This window comes from Propithecus coquereli, unplaced genomic scaffold (genome assembly GCF_000956105.1).
Source record: "Propithecus coquereli isolate 6110/MARCELLA unplaced genomic scaffold, Pcoq_1.0 Scaffold238, whole genome shotgun sequence".
In the NCBI taxonomy this organism is placed as follows: Eukaryota; Metazoa; Chordata; class Mammalia; order Primates; family Indriidae; genus Propithecus; species Propithecus coquereli.
In genome coordinates, this window is record NW_012147930.1 from 1,637,312 (window position 1) to 1,657,088 (window position 19,777).

General features: G+C 44.4%; 1 protein-coding gene across 1 annotated transcript in view; it reads right to left on the minus strand.

Annotated features, from left to right (window-relative positions):
- CSMD1 (CUB and Sushi multiple domains 1) overlaps positions 1 to 19,777 on the minus strand; it is a 1,519,798-nt gene that overhangs the window by 203,445 nt on the left and 1,296,576 nt on the right. Inside the window, 3 exon segments of the mRNA XM_012645868.1 lie at positions 5,628 to 5,830; positions 13,986 to 14,112; positions 14,546 to 14,737. Of these exon segments, the coding sequence (XP_012501322.1) occupies positions 5,628 to 5,830; positions 13,986 to 14,112; positions 14,546 to 14,737 (522 nt within the window).

Sequence of the window (19,777 nt, forward strand, 5' to 3'; positions counted from 1 at the left end):
AAAGATCATTAATAGTGCTAATACTTTAAGTTCTAAAGTTAGCATGGCTTGTGGCTGGCAGCACAACCTAATTTATACATAGATTGCCTCTTCTTTTCTTTTTTCTTTTTTGGTCCCGGGTTCACAAAGATAAATCAATGGGACATTTTCCTCCTCTCACTTACGAAAGAGCAGAAGAGCAGCAAAGGCTCCCGGTCTGGACGGACCGGCCCTTCTGCATTTTGTGAAGACATCTCGGCCTCCGGTGTGGAAAGACGCCGCCTTGGTTCAGTTCCATCCCCACGTTCTCGGCGAGGGGCGGATGCTCAGACTGGAGTGTGGGGGTTGCGCTGGTCTCGGGTGGGGGTCGGCTGACGGAATATTCCAGCTTGCCCACCGAAGGGAGCTCCTGGGGCACGGAACAGCCAGTTTCCTAATTAAGACTCGGGGGCTACAGGAACCTCCCTTGCTAAAACAGGGGCATCTTAGACAAACTTGACACGTTAGTCACCCTGGGTGTAGGAGTCACGTTTTTATAAAGTTCTCAGGAGGTGGAGGCCCGAGCCCCATTCTATGTGGTCCCTAGAACCAGAAAACTCCGTTTTGTGGGGAGCGGGTGGATGCTCCAAGGTGGGTCACTGAGCACTTGGCCTTGGGGCTGTCCAGGGAGGTGTCAGAGAGAGCCACGGGGAGGGGAATTTCTGTGACGCCCAAACAAGGGCAAGCGTGATGGTGACGACCCATGCAAAGGCAGGACCAAGTCCTTCCCTGCGTTCACCACTTGGAGTTCACCCTGGGGCCCCCGGCAAGCAACGTGGGCAAGAGGCTTTTATAAACAGACTGGTGTTGGTCTTCCTGTCAGCGTGAATGCAGGGCGGCTGGAGTCGGGTGAAATTGGACTGCAGGATTAGGACGCCCCGGAGTGGGGCACGCTTGTGGCCATGTCACACGCTTGACGATGTTCTTCATGGAAGTGCAGTGTGTCGAATCCCACATGAGGCACAGGGTGCACCTGCGGCAGGATTATTGGAGAGAGTTTCTTTGTGAAGGTGGAGTTGGGAACCCTGGGAAGAAGTGAGGTCACCTGGAATTGGCTTGGAAATCTGCAAGGAGGGTGCGGGTGTGGCGGGTTAAGCAAAACGGAGAGTTTGATTGAGAGGCACAGCTGACGCCAGGAACCCGCAGCAAGGGAGCGGGAGGCTCAGTTCCCAGATCCCCTCTCGCCCCCGAATCTCAGCCTTTCCCGCAGCTCCCCACGGGGGGAGCCCTAAACAGGCAGAGTCCACACGGGGTGCCCCCAGAGCCGCGGGCGGATCAGGGAGAAGAGGGCAGATGTGGGCAGTGGAGGGAAGATTTATGGCACAGAAGGTGGCGTTTTAGATAACGAAAATGTCCTTGAAAACCAATACATATATATCCTCATTTCATAAATAAAGCAATAACGGCAGAGATGAAAGGTGAGTCTCAAATCATAAGATGTCGAGATAGAAACCCAAATTTCCTGAGCCACAGTCTGGGCGATGCTTTTCATATCTTGTTTTTTCCTTTCAATAAACTTTTAAAGACAGTCTTGCAAAAAATCATCCATAAAACAGCCTCAGAGTCAACATTCTATTCTCTCCCCTAAAATGATATTTCCCAAAGTATGACTTGGGGATTCATTAACTAGCAAGGGCCGGGGGGATGGATCACATCCAAGTGCTACGTTAAACCTTATGGAATTGCAACATTCGATCATTTTTTTAACCTATAAAAATGACAATTTTATATGGTTCCAATTAATACACATGAAAAACTAGATGAAAGAAAATTAAGGAACTTTCACTTCTATAGGAGCTTTTATGGGTGTGTTCACATTTATTGCTTCCTGAACATTAATATATTAATTAATTATAGCAGGAGAAGAAAAATGTCTATGTTCCTCAAATAATTATAATAAAGGGCCTTATTTTTTTTTTTAACCCAAATTAGGATGATGTCCTCTGAAAAGAAAGAATCATGAAAAAAACACAGAAAAAGAAAAGATTTCTGGGTTTCCAAAACAATATTTTTAAAAAGGGAAGATTAAAAATGGCCGTGAATAAAACTAACTGTACTCTGGCCATATGACCCGGCAATGCTGCTCCTTGCTATTTACCCAGATGAAATGAAAACTTACGTCCTGTGCAAAATCCTGCACGTGGATGTTTATAGTGGCTTTGTCATTTCCAAAACCCGGAAGCATGCAAGATGTCCTTCAGTAAGTAAATGGATAAATACACTGTGGTCCATGCCGATAACAATATTATTCAGTGCTAAAAAGAAACGATCCTTCAAGCCATGAGAAGACATGGGGGAAGACTGAATCCCTATCACTGTGCGATGTGAATGGGCGGCGCGCGGAGGATGCTTAGGGCAGCGTAGCGACTCTGATACTGCAACGGTGGACACAGGTCATCACGCTCTTGTCCAAACCCATGGAATGTGCAACACCGAAAATGAGCCCTAAGGACGCAATGCACTTTGGTGACAACGGCGTGTGGACGTAGGTTCATAGACTGTAACCCACGCACCACCATGGGGGTGTTGATGCCGGGGGAGGCTGCGTGTGCGGTGCTGGGGGGTCTACGGGAACTCTCTGTACCTTCCTCTCGATTTTACGGTGAATTCCTCCCACTCAATTTTGTGGTGAGCCTCTAACTAAAATATAAAACCTATAAAAAATATGCCAGGAGAATACAGAATGGAAAAGGGAGAAAATGAGCCTAACCTCATAACCACATAACCTTATCGACTTTTTGTTTTGCCAAATAAAACACAATAAATCTCAAATCTACTGTCGGATCCTGCCACTGTTTCAGAACACAAAGGAAATTTTATATTGCAACAAAAGGCAAAAGTGATATAACCGTAAAGTGAAGGACATTATTTTTTCCCCAAGGCGGGATAGCTGGAGCACACTTACTTGGATATTTTTGCCACGGACCAGTGAGAATTTTACCACCACGTACAAATACCATTCCACAGGCACATGTCTGCGAACGACCCCTTCAGAGCACAGGGAAACCGGAGGCAAAAAATCGTGCAGACTATCACCTCAATTTTATTAGCGACCTTTTAAAGCATTAAATTGACCTAAGTCAATTTTCTTATGTAAATCCTAAATATGGCTTGCCAGTGACCTACCAAGAGATAAATTGAGTCTGCCTGTGTTTGTGTGAAAATTCCGCTTGTTTTATGATGATAGCTGACCTCGTGTGCTACGGAATTATACGGCGTCTCTACGTGGTGCCGTCTGAAGGGCACAAAAAGGCTGAACTGCCACAAAATATCTCCGCTCTTCCTTCTTAGGGAACCATGCATTAGAAATGGGCTGGACGGCTAGGATGGGACCTATCTCTAGGAGATGATACTTCAAGTGAGCAAATGCGATTCCCACTAGTCATTCAGCAGAGGCCACTCTCTGTTAGCTACTTGAAACCCTAGCGGGAAGGCAGGGATAACGCAGGGAACTTCTGCGCAGGGAGGCTGAGGGCAGACAAATCACAGCACGTCTGCTTGGCAGGCTGGTGGCCCAGAGCCCCTGCCACGCAGAGTCACCCAGGGTGACTGGGGAACCTGGACCTGGAGCCAAGTTAGCAGGGGCCCCGAAGATAAGTCTTATGTTCCTTTAGAGACCCACATCTGTCTTGCACCCAAGATTAGACATTTACTGATTAACTGAAACCTTTAAAGCCATATTTTTTTTTCACATAACAAAGTAGATCTCTTAGGCAGACAGGGAGGGATTCTGGGTCTCCTAGTTGGGGGAGTGGGTGCTGTTGTCTTGGTGCAATTGCCCCACCTCGGGAAGAAGGACAAGAGTGGGTCCCAGGCCCGTCTTGGTCCTGCCCCACCCTAATCCTCTGCAGGGTAACTGCCATACCTGGTGGGGAGGGAACACCCTACAAATCTGACAATCAACTTAGCACCCCACATGCAAAAGAACGCAGAGGACTCTCCAGCCTGCGGGCCAAGCAGCACAGGTACCATCGAGTCTGGAAATGGACCTAGAACAACCCATTTGCAACTCCCAACTGTCCAATCAAAGTGGTTCCATGGTGACGTCTGAGCCGCAGCGAGGTCCCAATCCAGGAACTATAAAATGAGAGGCAGACCATAACCTGGCCCTTTTTTTTGCTCTCTGTTTGCTGCAACAGTGGGTCTGGTCGCCATCTGTGGCGTATGTATCATGCCTACATGTAGGAACCTACATCTTGCTCTTGCCCTATAATCCTGTCTTTCTCTCCTCCATAAACCTCGTTTTCGTGCTTGCTGTACTTTGGTGCATTTGGTCATTCTTCAGCCATGAGCATGCAAAGAACCAACATTTCAGACTCAGACTAACCCTGACATAGTCCTTGCCTCACTGCCTGTCCCTATCGTATAATGAACAGAATCTCCTAAGACCAACCATCCCTTTGACACTGACGGGTTCAGGACACATTTCTCCAAAATAAAGCCCTGGCTTTTGCGGAAACTACAGAAGCATGATGGTCACTCTCACCTCCACTCTTCTCCCCTGCAGCTCCGTAACAGAATTCCCTGACCTTCCTCTGAACCAGATTACAAAATCTCCACTGCAGGGAGGCCCTCCCTGTACCCAGAGCAAGGGATGGAGACCTAGAGAGGAGTCTGAGCAAACAGGCCCTGCTAAGATGAGATCGTACCCGTTGGTCCTCCAGCCACATTTCTGCACGCTGTCCATGAACACACACAGTTCCTCCTCTTTCTTTGGGTGTTTGTTTCTGAAGGCTTCCATGTCACGCAAACTCATCACATACATTTGTTTACACTTTTCTCTTGTTAATCTGCCTTCTATTTATGTCCTCACCCATAAACCCAGGGACGGGTGAGAAAAGAAATCTTTTCTCCCCCACAATATGCATTTTCCGAACTTCAAATTACACTCAACAAAAATTATATCCATGTAAGGGGTGTAATTAAGAACACAAATAGAGTTCTATGTTTCCAGCAAACATTTGATGCGGACAGATGCCCAGTAATGGGATTGCTGGATCAAATGGTAGTTCTACTTTTAGCTCTTTGAGGAATCTCCATGTTACTTTCCACAGAGGTTGTACTAGTTTGCAGTCCCACCAGCAAAAGACATTCTGTAAAAAAGACATCTGCACCAGAATGTTCATAGTAGCACAATTCACAATTGCAAAGACGTGGAAACCACCCAAGTGCCCATCAATACATGAGTGGATTAATAAAATGTGGTATATGTATACCATGGAGTTCTACTTAGCCACAAAAAACAACCAGGATCGAGCACAACTTGTATCATCCTGGAAAGAGCTGGAACCTATTCTACCACGTGAAGGAAGTATCACAAAAGTGGAAAAACCAAGCACCACGTGTACTCACCATCAAATTGGTTTTAACTGATCAATACTCAAGTGCACATATGGACGTAACATTCATCAGGTGTCGGCGAGGTGGGGGGAGGAGGGCATGGTGTACTCACACCTAACGGGTGCAGTGCGCACCGTCTGGGGGATAGACACGCTTGAAGCTCTGACTTGGGTGGAGCAAAGGCAATATATGTAAGCTAAACATTTGTACCCATGTAATATGCTGAAATTAAATTGATGTGGAGATAAAGAATGAGCTGGGCCACCTACTTGAGAACTGGATGGAGAAGCCGGACTTGCTGATGAAGAAGTCGCTGTCGAACTGCAGGGTGAGCGAGTTGAAGGTGCTGTGCGTGTCCTCGGGCAGGGCGGAGCCGCTCCACTCCTTCAGCAGGATGTCGCTGTCCACCGGCCCGTCCCACACCTTGAGGATGTCATGGGCCATCTCCGTGTCAAAGACGATGAAGTGCAGGCTGCGGGGAGAGAGCACAGCCGGTGCGTTTACTCGTGACAAGAGCGTGCCCCAACCACGAAGCCGCGACGTGAACACACTCGTTCCCCACCTAAAAGTGCCTTGGTATCATCTGACGATTGAGGATGAGCAAATAGAAATCAATTCACTTGCAAATTAGAACAGAGCACAAAGGGACGCAGAGAGATAGCTGAGCTAGATGCTCAGTTATCTACGTAAGGATAAAACAATTCCTTTAGAGGCTACCAGATCCTTTCATCGTTCAAAGCTTTCTAGGCTCACGAACCAAAGGAGGCTTTGACAAAGCTTTGCTTCAAGCTGATCAAAGTCGGCTCACGTATTAGTACACGTTGGTGTTGCCCCTGCAGTGCCCACGCGGTGGCAGCACCCACAGCTTGCAAAGTGATTGCACCAAAAGCAGAGTTTCTGCTTGTATCTCGATGGTCTGCTCTTAGGTTGTCCTCATTTCTAAAAATTTTTATTTTCAGAAAAAAATGCATTACTCAAAATACCAACACAAAGGCAGAAGCTCCCTTCTTTGTAACATTTTATTTAAATGTCTGTTAGTCTCACAGATATTTTCCGGAGCAACTTAAAAATCTCTGCACTCACATTCAGAGGTGGCCGTGTGTTTGCTGCCCTATTTATGGCAATTGAAAGAAATAAAAGAGTTTAGCTAAAATAGCAACAAAAATCTGCTCTTCCTGAGTGAGTTGGTTCATGGTTTTTAAGTGACTACTTATTGCACGTCCATTGTAAGGGAGATAAAATCACAGTGGGTGATGCACAAGAACCTGTACACAAATTTCAATCGCTTTATTTTGCATATATTACGTATTTAAAGAAAATACTCATTTTACCCTGAAGAAAGCATGAAGTGGTGTATTTTAAGTGTCCAATGTAAAACATGCAATATAGAGAGTAGTATAGAATATAGCAGACGTTTATTTTCTTACCACCACCGATATTAACACCTTGCCCTATTTGCTTTTCTAAAAATAAAGTCTTATGAGTAAAGTCACTCTTCCCTCCACTTCATCGTCCATCTGTGCTCCCTCTCATCCCACACTCTGAAGTGGCCATAGACTGTTTCCATTTACATCTTCATAATTTTCATATGTGTATGTGTGTATATAACCCTAAACAACACATACTACAACTTGTGTGGCTCACAGTAATTGCATAACAAATACCATTTGATATGTATGTGCTTGTATCATTTTCAATTTGCTTTTATATTCAGTGTCATGTGAGTCTTCCATGCCAAAAAATGTAGAGTTTAGTTAATTTACTTCAAAAGCAGGAGTAAGTGCTTTATTTTTGAGTCCTCTACTAACAGATAGTTTCTACTTAGTCGTGATGAAGGCTGCTGCGTGGATGTTCTGGTGCCCTGATCCACGGACCTTCCGGGCTGGGCACAGAAAACAGAAATTTCCGAGTTGCTCTGGCTGGTGACTCTAAGAACTCACAGTCTCACAGTCTCACCATGACGTGCACAGGCCTTGTTTTGTTGCAGCTTTACAAACACCTGACACTGTAGGTCTAGCAGTTGTGCAAACAGGAATCTGATGGTTGTGGACTGGCATCCTGTTTGGATGACGCCTCCCTGATTATTCACGAGGTTGGTCATCTCTTGTGCCTGTAAGGCCTTCCCTGCTCAGTGCAGGTCAACAGTCCAGCAAACACTTACTTAGCACCAACAGAGTACAGCACATGCTTCTAGGAACTTTGGCTACACCAGTGAACAGAGTGAAGGACCTGCCTTCGTGGAGTTTATATCGTAAAGAGAAGAGACAGAGAAACAACAGCAACTGTAATAAATAAGTAAAGAATACAGAGTGTTAGGAGGCGGCAAATACAACTGAAGAAGGAAAACGGTAGAGCAGGACAAGGAGCCTCGGGAACACGCAGTGTGGAGGGAGGAGGGTGCAGGGTGAGACACTGGTGAGGGGAGGTTGGAGCAGAGTCTGGAAGGAGGGAAGGGAGTGCGTTATACTCCCCGTGAGGGAAGACTCGGCCAAGCAAGACCCCCCAGGGGGTGCCTTCAGCATCTGAGAGCATCCGGGGCCCCTGTGGCCAGAGCAGAGAGAAGGACCGAGGAGGAGGAAGGGCCGAGAGCAGAGAGCAGGTGCGTGGGTGGGGCGGTGCGGGGCGAGGCCTGGCACCGGGAGGGCTTGGTAGGCAAAGGGATTTTCTCCCTTACGTGGGTGATAGACCAGTGCAGCATTTTTAGTGAAGCAGGTGTCTCACCTACAGATTAAAGAAATTACTCTGCTTGCTCTGTTGAAATCAACCTGTGCAGGGAAAACGTAGAGTCTGTGAGCTTCCTGGGCAGCCCACAATGGAGGTGCGAGTGCTGGGAAGAGCCTTATGGAGCAGGTACAGGGAGTGGAGTCAGATTCCGGACACATTTTGAAGGGAGAGAAAACAGGACTGTGTGGGAAGGAAAACGTGTGCTGTCTCCCTAAGTTTTTGTCTAAGAGACTAGAAAGGTGGGGTTGCCATCAACCGAGTTGAAGAAAGGTGCAGGGGTGAGTTTGTGGGGTGGGGAGGACCAGAGACTCTGTCTGGGACCTGCTGAGTCCAGGACGTGCACGAGACACAGACGGAGACAGTGCGCAGGCAGCTGCTCAGCCAGTCTGGAGTCTCAAAAGGAAGTCCCTGGATGGGGACAGTAAACATGTGTCTTCGGCAAACAAAGGGTTTTTAAACCATCGGACTTGATGAAACCACCGAAGGTCCGAGGTGGAGCATGGTCTCTGCCAACCATGCGAGATCATGCAAGGCCCTGGGTGGGCGTGTCAGGGCAGCGTCAGCGGGTCCTGGGGCCAACAGTCTGGGCAAGGAGCTGTCATGTACAGTGGAAGCGTCTGAGAGGCTGCAGAGGGTGATGGCTGGGTTTGGGGAGAACTGCTGGGAGGATTCAAGAAACAGGAAAGTAACGGGAACGGGTAACGGCAGAAAACAGGAAAGGGAAGGTAAACAGAGCGAGAAACGGCAGGGCTCCAGTTTCATGGCCAATGCATCTTCTCAGTGCCTGTTAGGAGGAAATCTAAGGTAAAGTATCAAACTAATTCGGTGAGACATATATCGATATCTTCATTTTTTTTTAAGATGGAACATATTCGAGATAGGGGGAGGAGAAAGAAGTAACAGCAGAAGATTAATACTGATTATTAAGACCTGGAGCCACTTGGAGGAAGAGGGGTAAGAGAAATGGGGGAGGAAGAGGCAGAAACAGGCCGGGGTGGAAGGATGGCCATCGCGGTGGAACTGGGTGTGTGGAGGACATCCGTGAAGATTTGCAAGGAGTTGGGAAAATATGGCGAGATCTGGGAGAGATGCCAGGGAAGCCTGGATCAGCTTCCACCATTTTATCTTTTGTGCTTTTTATATCCTGAAATATTTCTAGAGGTGTCTTTTATGTGTTTTTCTGGAGTCCCTCCTTCTGGGACATCTGCGTCTCCTCACTGCCTTCTCCGTCTCGGGTTTCTCCCAGAGCGGCCACGTCCCCACCGTCAGCTCTGTCTCCTGCAACTCCGTGTACCTCGGATTCGAATTCCACATCCCGTGATACCACATCTCCTTTCTTCCATGCACTTCCTTCTTCCTTGGCCAACGCCCTCTCCTGATGATCCGTGTTTGCCAAACGTCAAGTGGGTTTGTCCGTGGGGGCCAAGGAAGCACAGGACTGCCCACTCCGCTGTCTGTGCATGAACGGCGAGCAGTCGCCACCAGCTGCTGCGGGACGGGCTGTGATCAGGGCTGCGATGATGCACCTGTTATTTACGGGGGTGGGGGGGGAGCTGAAGAGCCAGCAGCAAGGTTGTCCCTCGTGCATGCGCTCACGGTTCATGCACCATGGCAATGGATATGTGCACCGTGCGGGGAGGGGCTGGTGTTATTTAACTAAACGGCGGTAACTGGAATTGCGTTATCAGAGCCCTGCAGAGTGCGGGGTGTGTGGGTTTCTCCCCCCGACTCTCTCTCTCCCCAGCGGCTGGTGAGGTGAGCAACGCCCAGCAGGTGCTCCGGGGCCCCCGTCCGGGAGCCTGCAGTAGCCGCGTGGACAGGGCCAAGGTGGATAGCTCTACCGCTCTCTTCCTTTTCTACGGCCGAGATTCTATTAGTTATTTCCTCACATTATCTACAATGGGGGGGCTCCATCGTGATCTTAACAGCGACAGAGAAGTCTGAGATGCTTTGACTCCTGGCCGGCCCCACACCTTCCTGTCATGTCTGCAAAATGTCCCTGCCGGTGTCCCAAGCACACGTAAGAAGGCTTTGCGTGGAAACTGGGGACACACGTGCAGTGAAGGGAGGTCATTTGCCTGCACTTTTCCTCTTATTTGCATTTCTTATCCAGATCTTGAAGGCTGGTCAAAATGGATTAAATATTCCTGAATCTCCAAACCAGATGGCACACTAATCTCTCTCCGTCCTGGCCTGGACAGAAAGCAGACCCAGCACGGGACCGCCAGATGGCGCTGTGATCGCCAAACCACCTGCTAATTCCTTTAAAAGTCTGCATCCAGTTTTGACAATCTTGACAAAAGTTTTGATATGCCTCCTGCATGAGCTTATTCAAAAGAATTCCCTTCACCTATACCCCAAATGCAATTTCCTGCAAACAATTAGGAACAGACACACATTCGAAGGGAGCTTTCCAGACAATTACACTTGCAGAAGAGCAATTCAAACTGAGCAACCATGTGCAATGTGGTCGTGCAAAACGGAGCCTTCAACGTTGCTGGCCGAAGACGCCCGCGATGCTGTTACCTCCATTACATAAATCACGGCTGTGCCCAGTAAGGAAATATTTAATGCACCGGGTCTCTTAGAGAAATGTTTGCATATAACTCTTAATGAGGCTAAATTTACTACGGCGTCTTGTGATGAGACTTTTAATTAAATTTGGCTCAGGTAACTGCTTTATAGCATATATGTTAAAATTACAAACCTCTTCCAGACCCAAGTGCCCCATAATAATAACTATTTTGGGGTATTCTATTACCTCAAAGAAAGAGTCCTACCAATATATAATCAGAATTGCTCTGGGCTGCAATGAAATCAAAGTAGCCCAGAAACCACTGGCCTGAGTATTGAAAACAGCCCTTTAACATGTTCCAAGAGCCTACTGTTTGTTTATTCCTTTAGAGTGAAAGATTTACATTAAAAATCAGAGTATGAATGCATAGTAATGAATTCCATTTATATTAAAACACACAAATTAATTCCTGGATTCACATTTGTATGATTGATGTATTCCTCATTTTCAAGTAAACAACGCAGGTAATATTGACTATGTCACCAATGAAATAACTGAGACTTAGTAAACTAGCCAGAAAATATCAACGCTAAGGCCAGATTCTATTTTTCAGAATACTGGTATAATTTTTTTTTAAGCCTAAAATTATACAGTATGCACTCTTAATTATATTATTTTCCAAACCACCATACCAAAAATTGCATTTATATTCTTAATAAAGAATGACTCAATCGTCAGAAACATTTTTGGATGAAGTTGAATCTCAATTGGGTACATTAATTATAAATACTGATGCTTTCCTCTTAACTTCTTGTTAGGAAGGAGTTCATGCCTTAAATTAAAAAGATATGTTTATAAGTTTGATAATATATCCCCTCATATTTGAAAGATATATATGAGAAGAAACCTTTTCCAGGAAAACACATCGGTGTATGTAATATATCTCTTTCTAGAATGCTAATTATTAGATATCAAGGTCAGTTCATGTTATAAAAGTTATACATTTTTATTACTTCAAATCATTCTTTATTAATTTTTCCTCTTTTCTTATTAAAATGTTAACAAAGTACTAGATTCACCTTCAAAGAGTGAATCTATCACTTGGTTTGCATTTAGAGGGAGATGGGGCCCATTTTAATTCTAGGGGGAAAAAATCACAAGGAAAATTGTAAGAAAAACATAAAATTGAAATTTCCTGAAAGAAAAAAAATTCAGGTTATGTAAACTCATTCCACTGGTCATAGATGATTTTCACAGTTTTTCAGAATCAAGACTAGTGGAATGGTTTTTATATTACTCAAATCAAGGGTTCAAGAATTCAAAGTTAAGAATTAAAATTTAATTTAATTTTTTTCAATAGAAAAGTGACTTCATTGATTCTCATGAGCAACATGGAAGCTGGAATCCTGTTACTCAGATGCTTGTCCTCCCAATGGAGCAATAATTATCCAGTTCATCATTTCTCTTTAGTAAAGACACACACATTTTTAAATAAGTCATTATAAAATAATATGTGCTATGGTTTGAATGTCCTCAACAAAATTCATGTTGAAATTTAATTGTCATTGTAACACTGTTAAGAGCTGTGGCTTTCAGAGGTGGTTAGGTCCTGAGGTGACGCCTCCGCCACGGGGCGACCCTCACCAGGTGTGGCGCCATGTGCTTGGGCTTCGCACCCCCAGAACTGTGAGACAAATAAATGTCTGCTCTTTATAAACTACCCAGTCTGTGCTATTCTGTTTTAGCAACAGAAAATGGGAAAAGACAGTATGTTTGCATTATATACATGCTTTAAGTGTATTTTTTAAATTTTTTCTGGCTCCTCCTCCATAGTAAGAATCTTTCTCAGAGTTTGTAAGTGGCAATAATTTGTGCCACGTTGGTTTAACTCACTCCAGAGACATTAATATGGTTAAATTAAGACACATGAATTTCAGAGGAGGTGGGTGTCAGAAGAAGAGAAACAGCATTATGGAAGAGAATATGCATTTTTTCACTCAATTTCATCCCATTTTATTCGTGCCAAGTTGCAGAGTTGCAGCGCAGTGCGTCTATGATAGCTATTTAATAGAAATCACTAAGTTTGAGAGGCCGTTCTCTGTGCATAGGGAAGAAAATCATTAGTTCATGAACATTTTCATATTTCAAATTCCCCAAGAAAGAAACCTCTGGCTTTGACCTTTTATTGTCTTTCAGCCTTGCATATATTAAGGCAGAGCTGAGCTAGCCAGACAGGTTCGTTTACTCTTTGAGGGGCCCAGAAGCATGAGGGAAAATTATAAAAATTTTAGACATGCGGACTAAGGCTGTTGGGGGCCAGGGTTTTTAAAATGTAAGTTTTGTAGAGAGATTTAAAACAACATGGAAAGAGGAAAGTTAATTGAAAGAAAAAGAAATTTTCAGAAGTATTGCCGAGGACTATGTGTTCTCTTCCTATTCAATAAGAACTGTAATTAAAGAAGAACTTATTTTAGAATTACCTTTTCCCTTACATGCTGTGGTTTTAGACACAACTAGATTATGGAGAACTTTAAAAATATGACTTTTTGTTGCTTTTAAAAACTCACCGAAATAACTTAGAACTCTTGATTGAAACAGAACACTTTTTGTAAATGTTGGCACCATTTTCTAAAATTTTTAATGATTTTCTTTTATACGTGTGACTTTAAATTGGAGTACTCTCTTGGCCTATCTCAAAGACACTTTGGTATACTGCAAAATGACACACCTTCCTCCCATCCCTGTATACAAGCCCCTTTTCAATACGACTTTGCTTCTCTTCCCATTAAGAGGCAGGTGGAATGTACTTCTTCATACCTCGAGTCCTGTCTACCCATGAAACTTGCTTTGGCAAATGGCACCTTAGCAAATGTAATATTAATATAAGCAGAAGTTTGAAGTTTGTCACCTCTTGCTGCTAGGAACATTCCACCCTGAGCAGCCTACTGCAGGAACAGAAACCAGTGTGTGGGGGGGTTCCTGACTTCCCAACAGGCCCAGCTGAGGCCCCCACACCTAAGGGAGGTCATCCTGGATCACCCAGCCCCAGCCAAACTCACTCATATCAGAACTGCCTGGACAAGCCATGAAGTCATGAACGAATAAATAATTGTTGTTTAAGCTACTAATTATTGAGGGGCAGTTTGGTATGTAGCAAAAGCTAACTGATACACTCACTTTCTTTTGATCTTTATCATCTATGGCTGAACACAGAATTACAAAGGACTAGCAAAGTAAGCAAACGAACCAACAAAAAGTTTTAGCCACAGCTTTGCATTTTCTTCTTTAGCTCAGACACTTTAATCATGGATAATTGATGTACTACTATCTTTGCTACAAGAAGACATACTTTATTCTCGAATCTCTGAAATAAAAATAGAGCAAGTACCTAATGGTCTTTCCTGGGTCTGCCTCTATAACCCACGTGCAGTGGAGGTTGTTGTCATAAGGAGCTGGGTAGCCAGGGGACAGTATCCGTCCTGACGTGGCAGCGTGGATACGCCCGCCGCATTCCGCTGCAAAAGACACAGAGAGACAGGAATGTCAACTCCGGGATCACATGTTTATGTTTCTACTTAGCTACTGTGAGAAACCAAAGCCACCATGTCTGCATTATACCTAGAGAGAAAGATCAGAGTCATCATCTCTCTACCACTTCTTCCCAGTACTTCTGCCAGTCATGATCTAAATGCAAAATATTCACCCTCCCTGTAAAGGTGAGTATAAAACAATGAAATGCTCGTGTGATAATTCTATTAATAGCTCTGTGCACACTGTCTCCATAGAACAGTACTAGGAAGTCTGTCTGTCATACCTGAAAGCGCACACCCACATGCATAGCTTAGGAATGCACAAAGCCCAGGCTGGAAAGAGTGGGAATTCCACGGGAATGGAGAGAGAGCCAAGCCTTGCTCTTGCGCAGCAGCCGGGACCGGCGTGGCCACTCACCTACGCAGGAGGGCAGCGGTTTGTCCCACACTCTCCTGTCTCCGCTCAGACAGGTCAGGGTGCTGCTGCCGTGCATGGCGTACCCTGGGTTGCAGCTGTACTGGACGACGGTGTCCGTGAAGTGGCCTTCGTCGCGGATCCTGTAGCCATAGCTGGGGATGCCCGGGTCCTCGCATTTTACTAGATCAAAACCTGCAGGAGAGAAAGGAAAAGAATGAGTAGAACTCAAGGCAGAACGTGCATCGGCCTTCAAATGGCGATGGAATAAACTCGGTTGCTCCATGTTCCTTGAAGGGTGGGAAGAAAAGAAAATTGGGAATTTACAAAAGGGAAAAGAAGTATGGGTGCTTATTGGGGTTCTTTGTTAACCACGTGTGATTTCTCGAGCTTCGATCACCTCATTAGTTCCTCTCTATTTACATAGTCTTCTTTTCCAAAGAGTCCACGTTGTCCGCACGTGGGGTCGGCATGCCGCGTCTGCCCTCCCGACCTGCAGCTTTGTGCCCTCCCTGTCGCAACCCCTGACCTCCAGGAGAGAAACGCCACCCACCGGCGCCCCCGGGTGCCTTGTGGGATCCCTACGGCCGCACTCGTTCCTGGGCAAGACCCACCCACCTTCTAGACGATGCCCCCGACCTCCAAGATCTCGACTTCCTGGGAAGTTTGAAAAGTGGTTCCTGCCCACAAAAATCTGGGGGCTCATGAATTACGGCCGACCGCAGTCCTGCCGGTACACGGTTACGAGGTCTCGAGCGACTCCACGCACAACAGAAACGCCAGAGATGAATCATCATGATGACCTCATCAGTACAAGCTCTTACATGCACAGAAATGGATGACAGAAATGAAGATGTAGCTTCTGCAGTACCGAGAACTGTATGTTGCTTTTGTGGGAGGCAATATTTTAGGGCCATCTGTGAAGACAGTCTTATGGTAACGTATTTCTCTTCATATCATGATGCAGATTTTGATGATTTTTAAAAGGAGGGCTGGAACCTGGAGGGGCCACATGGGCCGTTTACTTCTATTTCCACCTAACTCTGAATGGTTCCTTTTCTCAAAAAAATTAAAATTTGAAACGAATATGTGACTCTTGCCAAGTCTGCCTGTCAACTTGCATTTTGAGATGCCTCCTGTTGAGGAAAATATATCCTCAAATTCACAATACAATTTTACCCAGCTGATTTCTAAATAATCAAGCTTGAGTTTTGCAACTTCGTATAGGGCAGAGAAAAGAGCACATGCTTGATCATTTAGACTCAGTTGCCAAGAAAATTTCCTTCTAGAAAGTTTCCTTCCATAAAGCGTTAAGTCTTTACTGACTATAAAACCTTTATAATAACTCTGATCTATTTAAGAAATATAAATGATTTTAATTTAAGACGTCCAGAATGCAAGAGCAGAGAAGGGTATAGATTTTGGTGCAAAACAAAGGGATATTCTAAATTGCCAGAAATGGGAGGCAGGAATGCAGGGAAGGCTCTTAGTCACCTGTGGTTTCAGGGACCACAGTACGTGACTGTTCTACTCTGACTGCACGTGCACAGACAACCGGGGAGAAGGTAGGACATTCCACTGTCATGTCCCATATGACAAAATCCACTGCACATCAGTGCCACAAAAGGCCTTACAGATTGGTCTTTGTTCTAAGGGGAAAAAGAAACAGGAGTCCCTGTTGTTATTATAACTGAAGTTTTACTGGATTTGGGGGTTTGGAAGTGACAGGATCTGAACGATGCTTCGGAAAGCAGTCCTGCCCAGGAATGAGAACCACCACGCCCGAACCGGAGCAGAATAATGAGTCACTGGCCGCTGGGGAGCAGGACTCTACTGCTAATAACAATGTTTCAAAACGTTTCACTGTCTTGAGTTCAAATTAGGTACAGCGAGTATCAAATGCCAGTGGAACATACAATGGGAAACATCCACTAGACAAAATCCAGGTGTAAACAATGCAAACCCAAAGAGTCCAACATCTGTCCCTATTGTCAGAACCACTGTAACAGGACCCTGATCAATATCTTGATGCGACTAGAGAGAGCGCCCTGGAAACCCAGAGCTTCTACGTTGCGTTGCTCCTGCCCGGAACCAGCTGCCTTCACCATTTACGCCGCCCCGCCAGCCCCTTAGAGTTAAGTGTCTCCCGAGGTCTCGGAGGCAGGTAGACTCTGATCGCAGTCGCGGATCTTGCTCAGTCACCGGTTAGGACGCAGCCTGGCCGGCCGCTTCTCTCCCCACAAATCGCGAGAGACTCCTGTCAATTGAGCTTCACTTGCTCTATGTGTAAAGAGTAATATATAATCACTGCCTCCTAAAAATGTCAACACTGCTTCTAAATATCGGTGAAATAAGTGGATACATAACAGCAGAATTCTGAAATGACCATATAGTATAAAATTCTATGGTGTTGACTCTGTAGAGTTTCCAAAGAGGATTTTCTATGATTTATTAAAAGAAAACTCAGATTTTTTAAGGCATTATATTCAAATCTATGAAGCTATTTCTCCAAAGAAGAAATATTTCAGTTTTAATGTAAATTTAAAAGACTTTTGAATGATCAGTCGTAAGACTGTTGGAGAGTAATAGCTTTGAAAATATTTTTTTTTCTAAAAGGATTCTTCTCTGTCTTGAAACTACTAGCCTGCAAGAAATCAGTGTATGCATATGGGTTCTGTGTTTTCTTTATGCTGTAGACACTTTAAAAAAGATTAAATCAAGTTATTTGTGTCAAAACATTACCAGGAGTTACAATTGAAGCTCGAATCTATTTAGTGATTCTTTTTCTTCATGTTTTCCAGTGATTTCTTCTTAAGTCATATACATCGCAGAAATGCCACGAACAGAATGTTTTAGTCAAAACAAGCTCCCGATGGCAGGCTGATGAAAATCACCACTCCTTATCTTTTGCCGTAATTACCCAATCTTAATATTTTTTAAGCATTAAATCCTCTGCCTCTTCTGAGTTTAGCAAAATATTAGAGTTTTAAGAGGCTTCCTTTTAACTTTCAAGTATTTGGACTAGTTCTTCTCCTCCAAATAAGGCACTTGTGTAGGAAGAACCTGCTCTAGACTGAATCCACTCCCCACGCCCAGGCTGAACAATGGGTGAGTTTCTTCAGCTTCTACCTGAGCTGCTCTTGACAGAGCACTTTCATGCCCAGGTGAGCTTTGAAAACATAATCGAGGAAGAAGAATACTTCGCATTTATACATCCCTGATATTTTCTCTCAGGAGCAACTGAAAAAAACTTCTGGCATTTATAGAAACCTACTCTCTTTTAGCTGTACCTACAGCATTTCAATTTGGATAATGTAACTTTTTGGTAAAAAAAAGCTCTTTAGTGATCTAAGAAAGATTGTCATGTGCAAAAATAAATGGAGAGTGTTTTCACATTTATATTCGGTATAAAGGAAAACTACATTGAAAACCTAAATAATCTTTTCCTCTTAGCCCTACCTGCAATCACTTGGAAAGAAGGGGAGTCTAAGAGGCGGTTAGTGCTTCACCGTATTTTTGTGGTTCACTTGAGAAGAAAAGTTCACACTGATGGTGAATTTCCTGAAATGTCTGATTAATCCATATTTTACAACACAACTCTCTCGATTCAAGGATGAAATTCTGAGTGAAGAGAGTGTGTATGTGTTTGATATTTACACTAGATATTTTTAAACATAAACATGTAATCTACTCTAATTTAATATATAATTCAAGTATATGTCTGTGTTGTTTTTTTAGCTATGGTTGCTATTGGTTTCAAATTGATTTCTTTTGTCAGCATTTTTTTTCATTTAACTCATTCAATTTGCCATAGATATTGTTTTATTATTGCCGCTATTATTTTGGAATTATGTAAGCAACCATCATGGAAATATATTCCGAATTTTATAAAAGGAGCAACAGCAAACAGGGTGTTGACAGTGTTTACACAGAAACGTGACCTTCTGAGCTCCATAGTGAAACATCAAAAAGCCTTCAAAAGTCCAGAATAAAAACCACAAAACCAAAGTCATTAGCTATTCTTCGGGAACCATCTTATTTTTTATCAAAGGAATCATTAAGAAATCATACAGCAATGTAATAATTATAGCAAAGAATTTTACAAGTCAATCCTGAAACACTTTCTAATTCTAAATATATAACAAAAGCCTAAATCAAAGCTTTGGTTTGGTTTTGATTTTGTGCAGATTTACTGGTAATTCAAGCAGTTAATATCCATTCTGAGAATTCTTCATAAAAGAATTCAAATTATGCACCTTCTCGTTGATTTTCACCACTCTGCGCCTATTTTCCATGTTGAGGATGTTTGAACCTGCGTGGAAACTCGTACAAGACCAGAATCAGGCATCTGCGTGGATGGACTGAAGTAATTTCACTCCAAAATAGCCTTTCAATGCACCCAGCTGGCGAACATTGTTCTCGCTACCGCAGTGGGCGGGTGGCGGAGGGTGTGCATGGGCGCGGCACGCAGTGGGGGCAGAGCTTGGGAGAGGAGGGTGGGCTGTGACCGAGGGAGGGCAGATGAGAGGGAGAGCCCGGCGCGTGGGAGAGGTGGGGAGAAAGAGGAGAAGCATCCGTGCGGTCCACGCACAATTGTTCCTGTCGTCTGGTTGCAGGTCTTCTGTATCAACCCAGAAAATCAATACGATCTTTCATCGATAACTTTTTCTATGACATCGTTAAAAATTAACATGCTTCGAACATTTTGGGGGCCTAGAACAAGGCAATCTCGGTCCTCAGGGAGTTTAACAGGTCAATCGGATGTAACAAAAAACAGTGATCAATTGTAACGACAGCCAGACAATAGGACCACATGATCTGTGCATGGCATTGACACTTCAACCTATTAGCGCAGTGGGACTCGCTGCTGTTCTTGGTCCCTGCTTCCCGTTAGCTTTGCTAGTTTTTTTCCCCCAATTATACATGTGTTTTGTTGTACTCACTTCTTTGTGTATTGGGAATAAGTAGTGAAAGAAGAATCATTTTGGTGTTTTTTTTCTTTCCTCTAGTAGGAGTCCTGTGGGGTTTCGTGAGTGCGGCTCCCTGTGGATACAGAAGGAGCCCACAGGCACCTGGCCGACGCCGGTGTTCGCCGCGCACCCCCACGCCGCGTGTCCACACCATCCTGTCTTACACACGTTAAGTTAAACGCTGACGTGGAAAACTGCTACTCCACAAAGGTGAACTTTTAATATTATTCTCCTTAAATATACGTTCAATGATGATAAAAAAAAA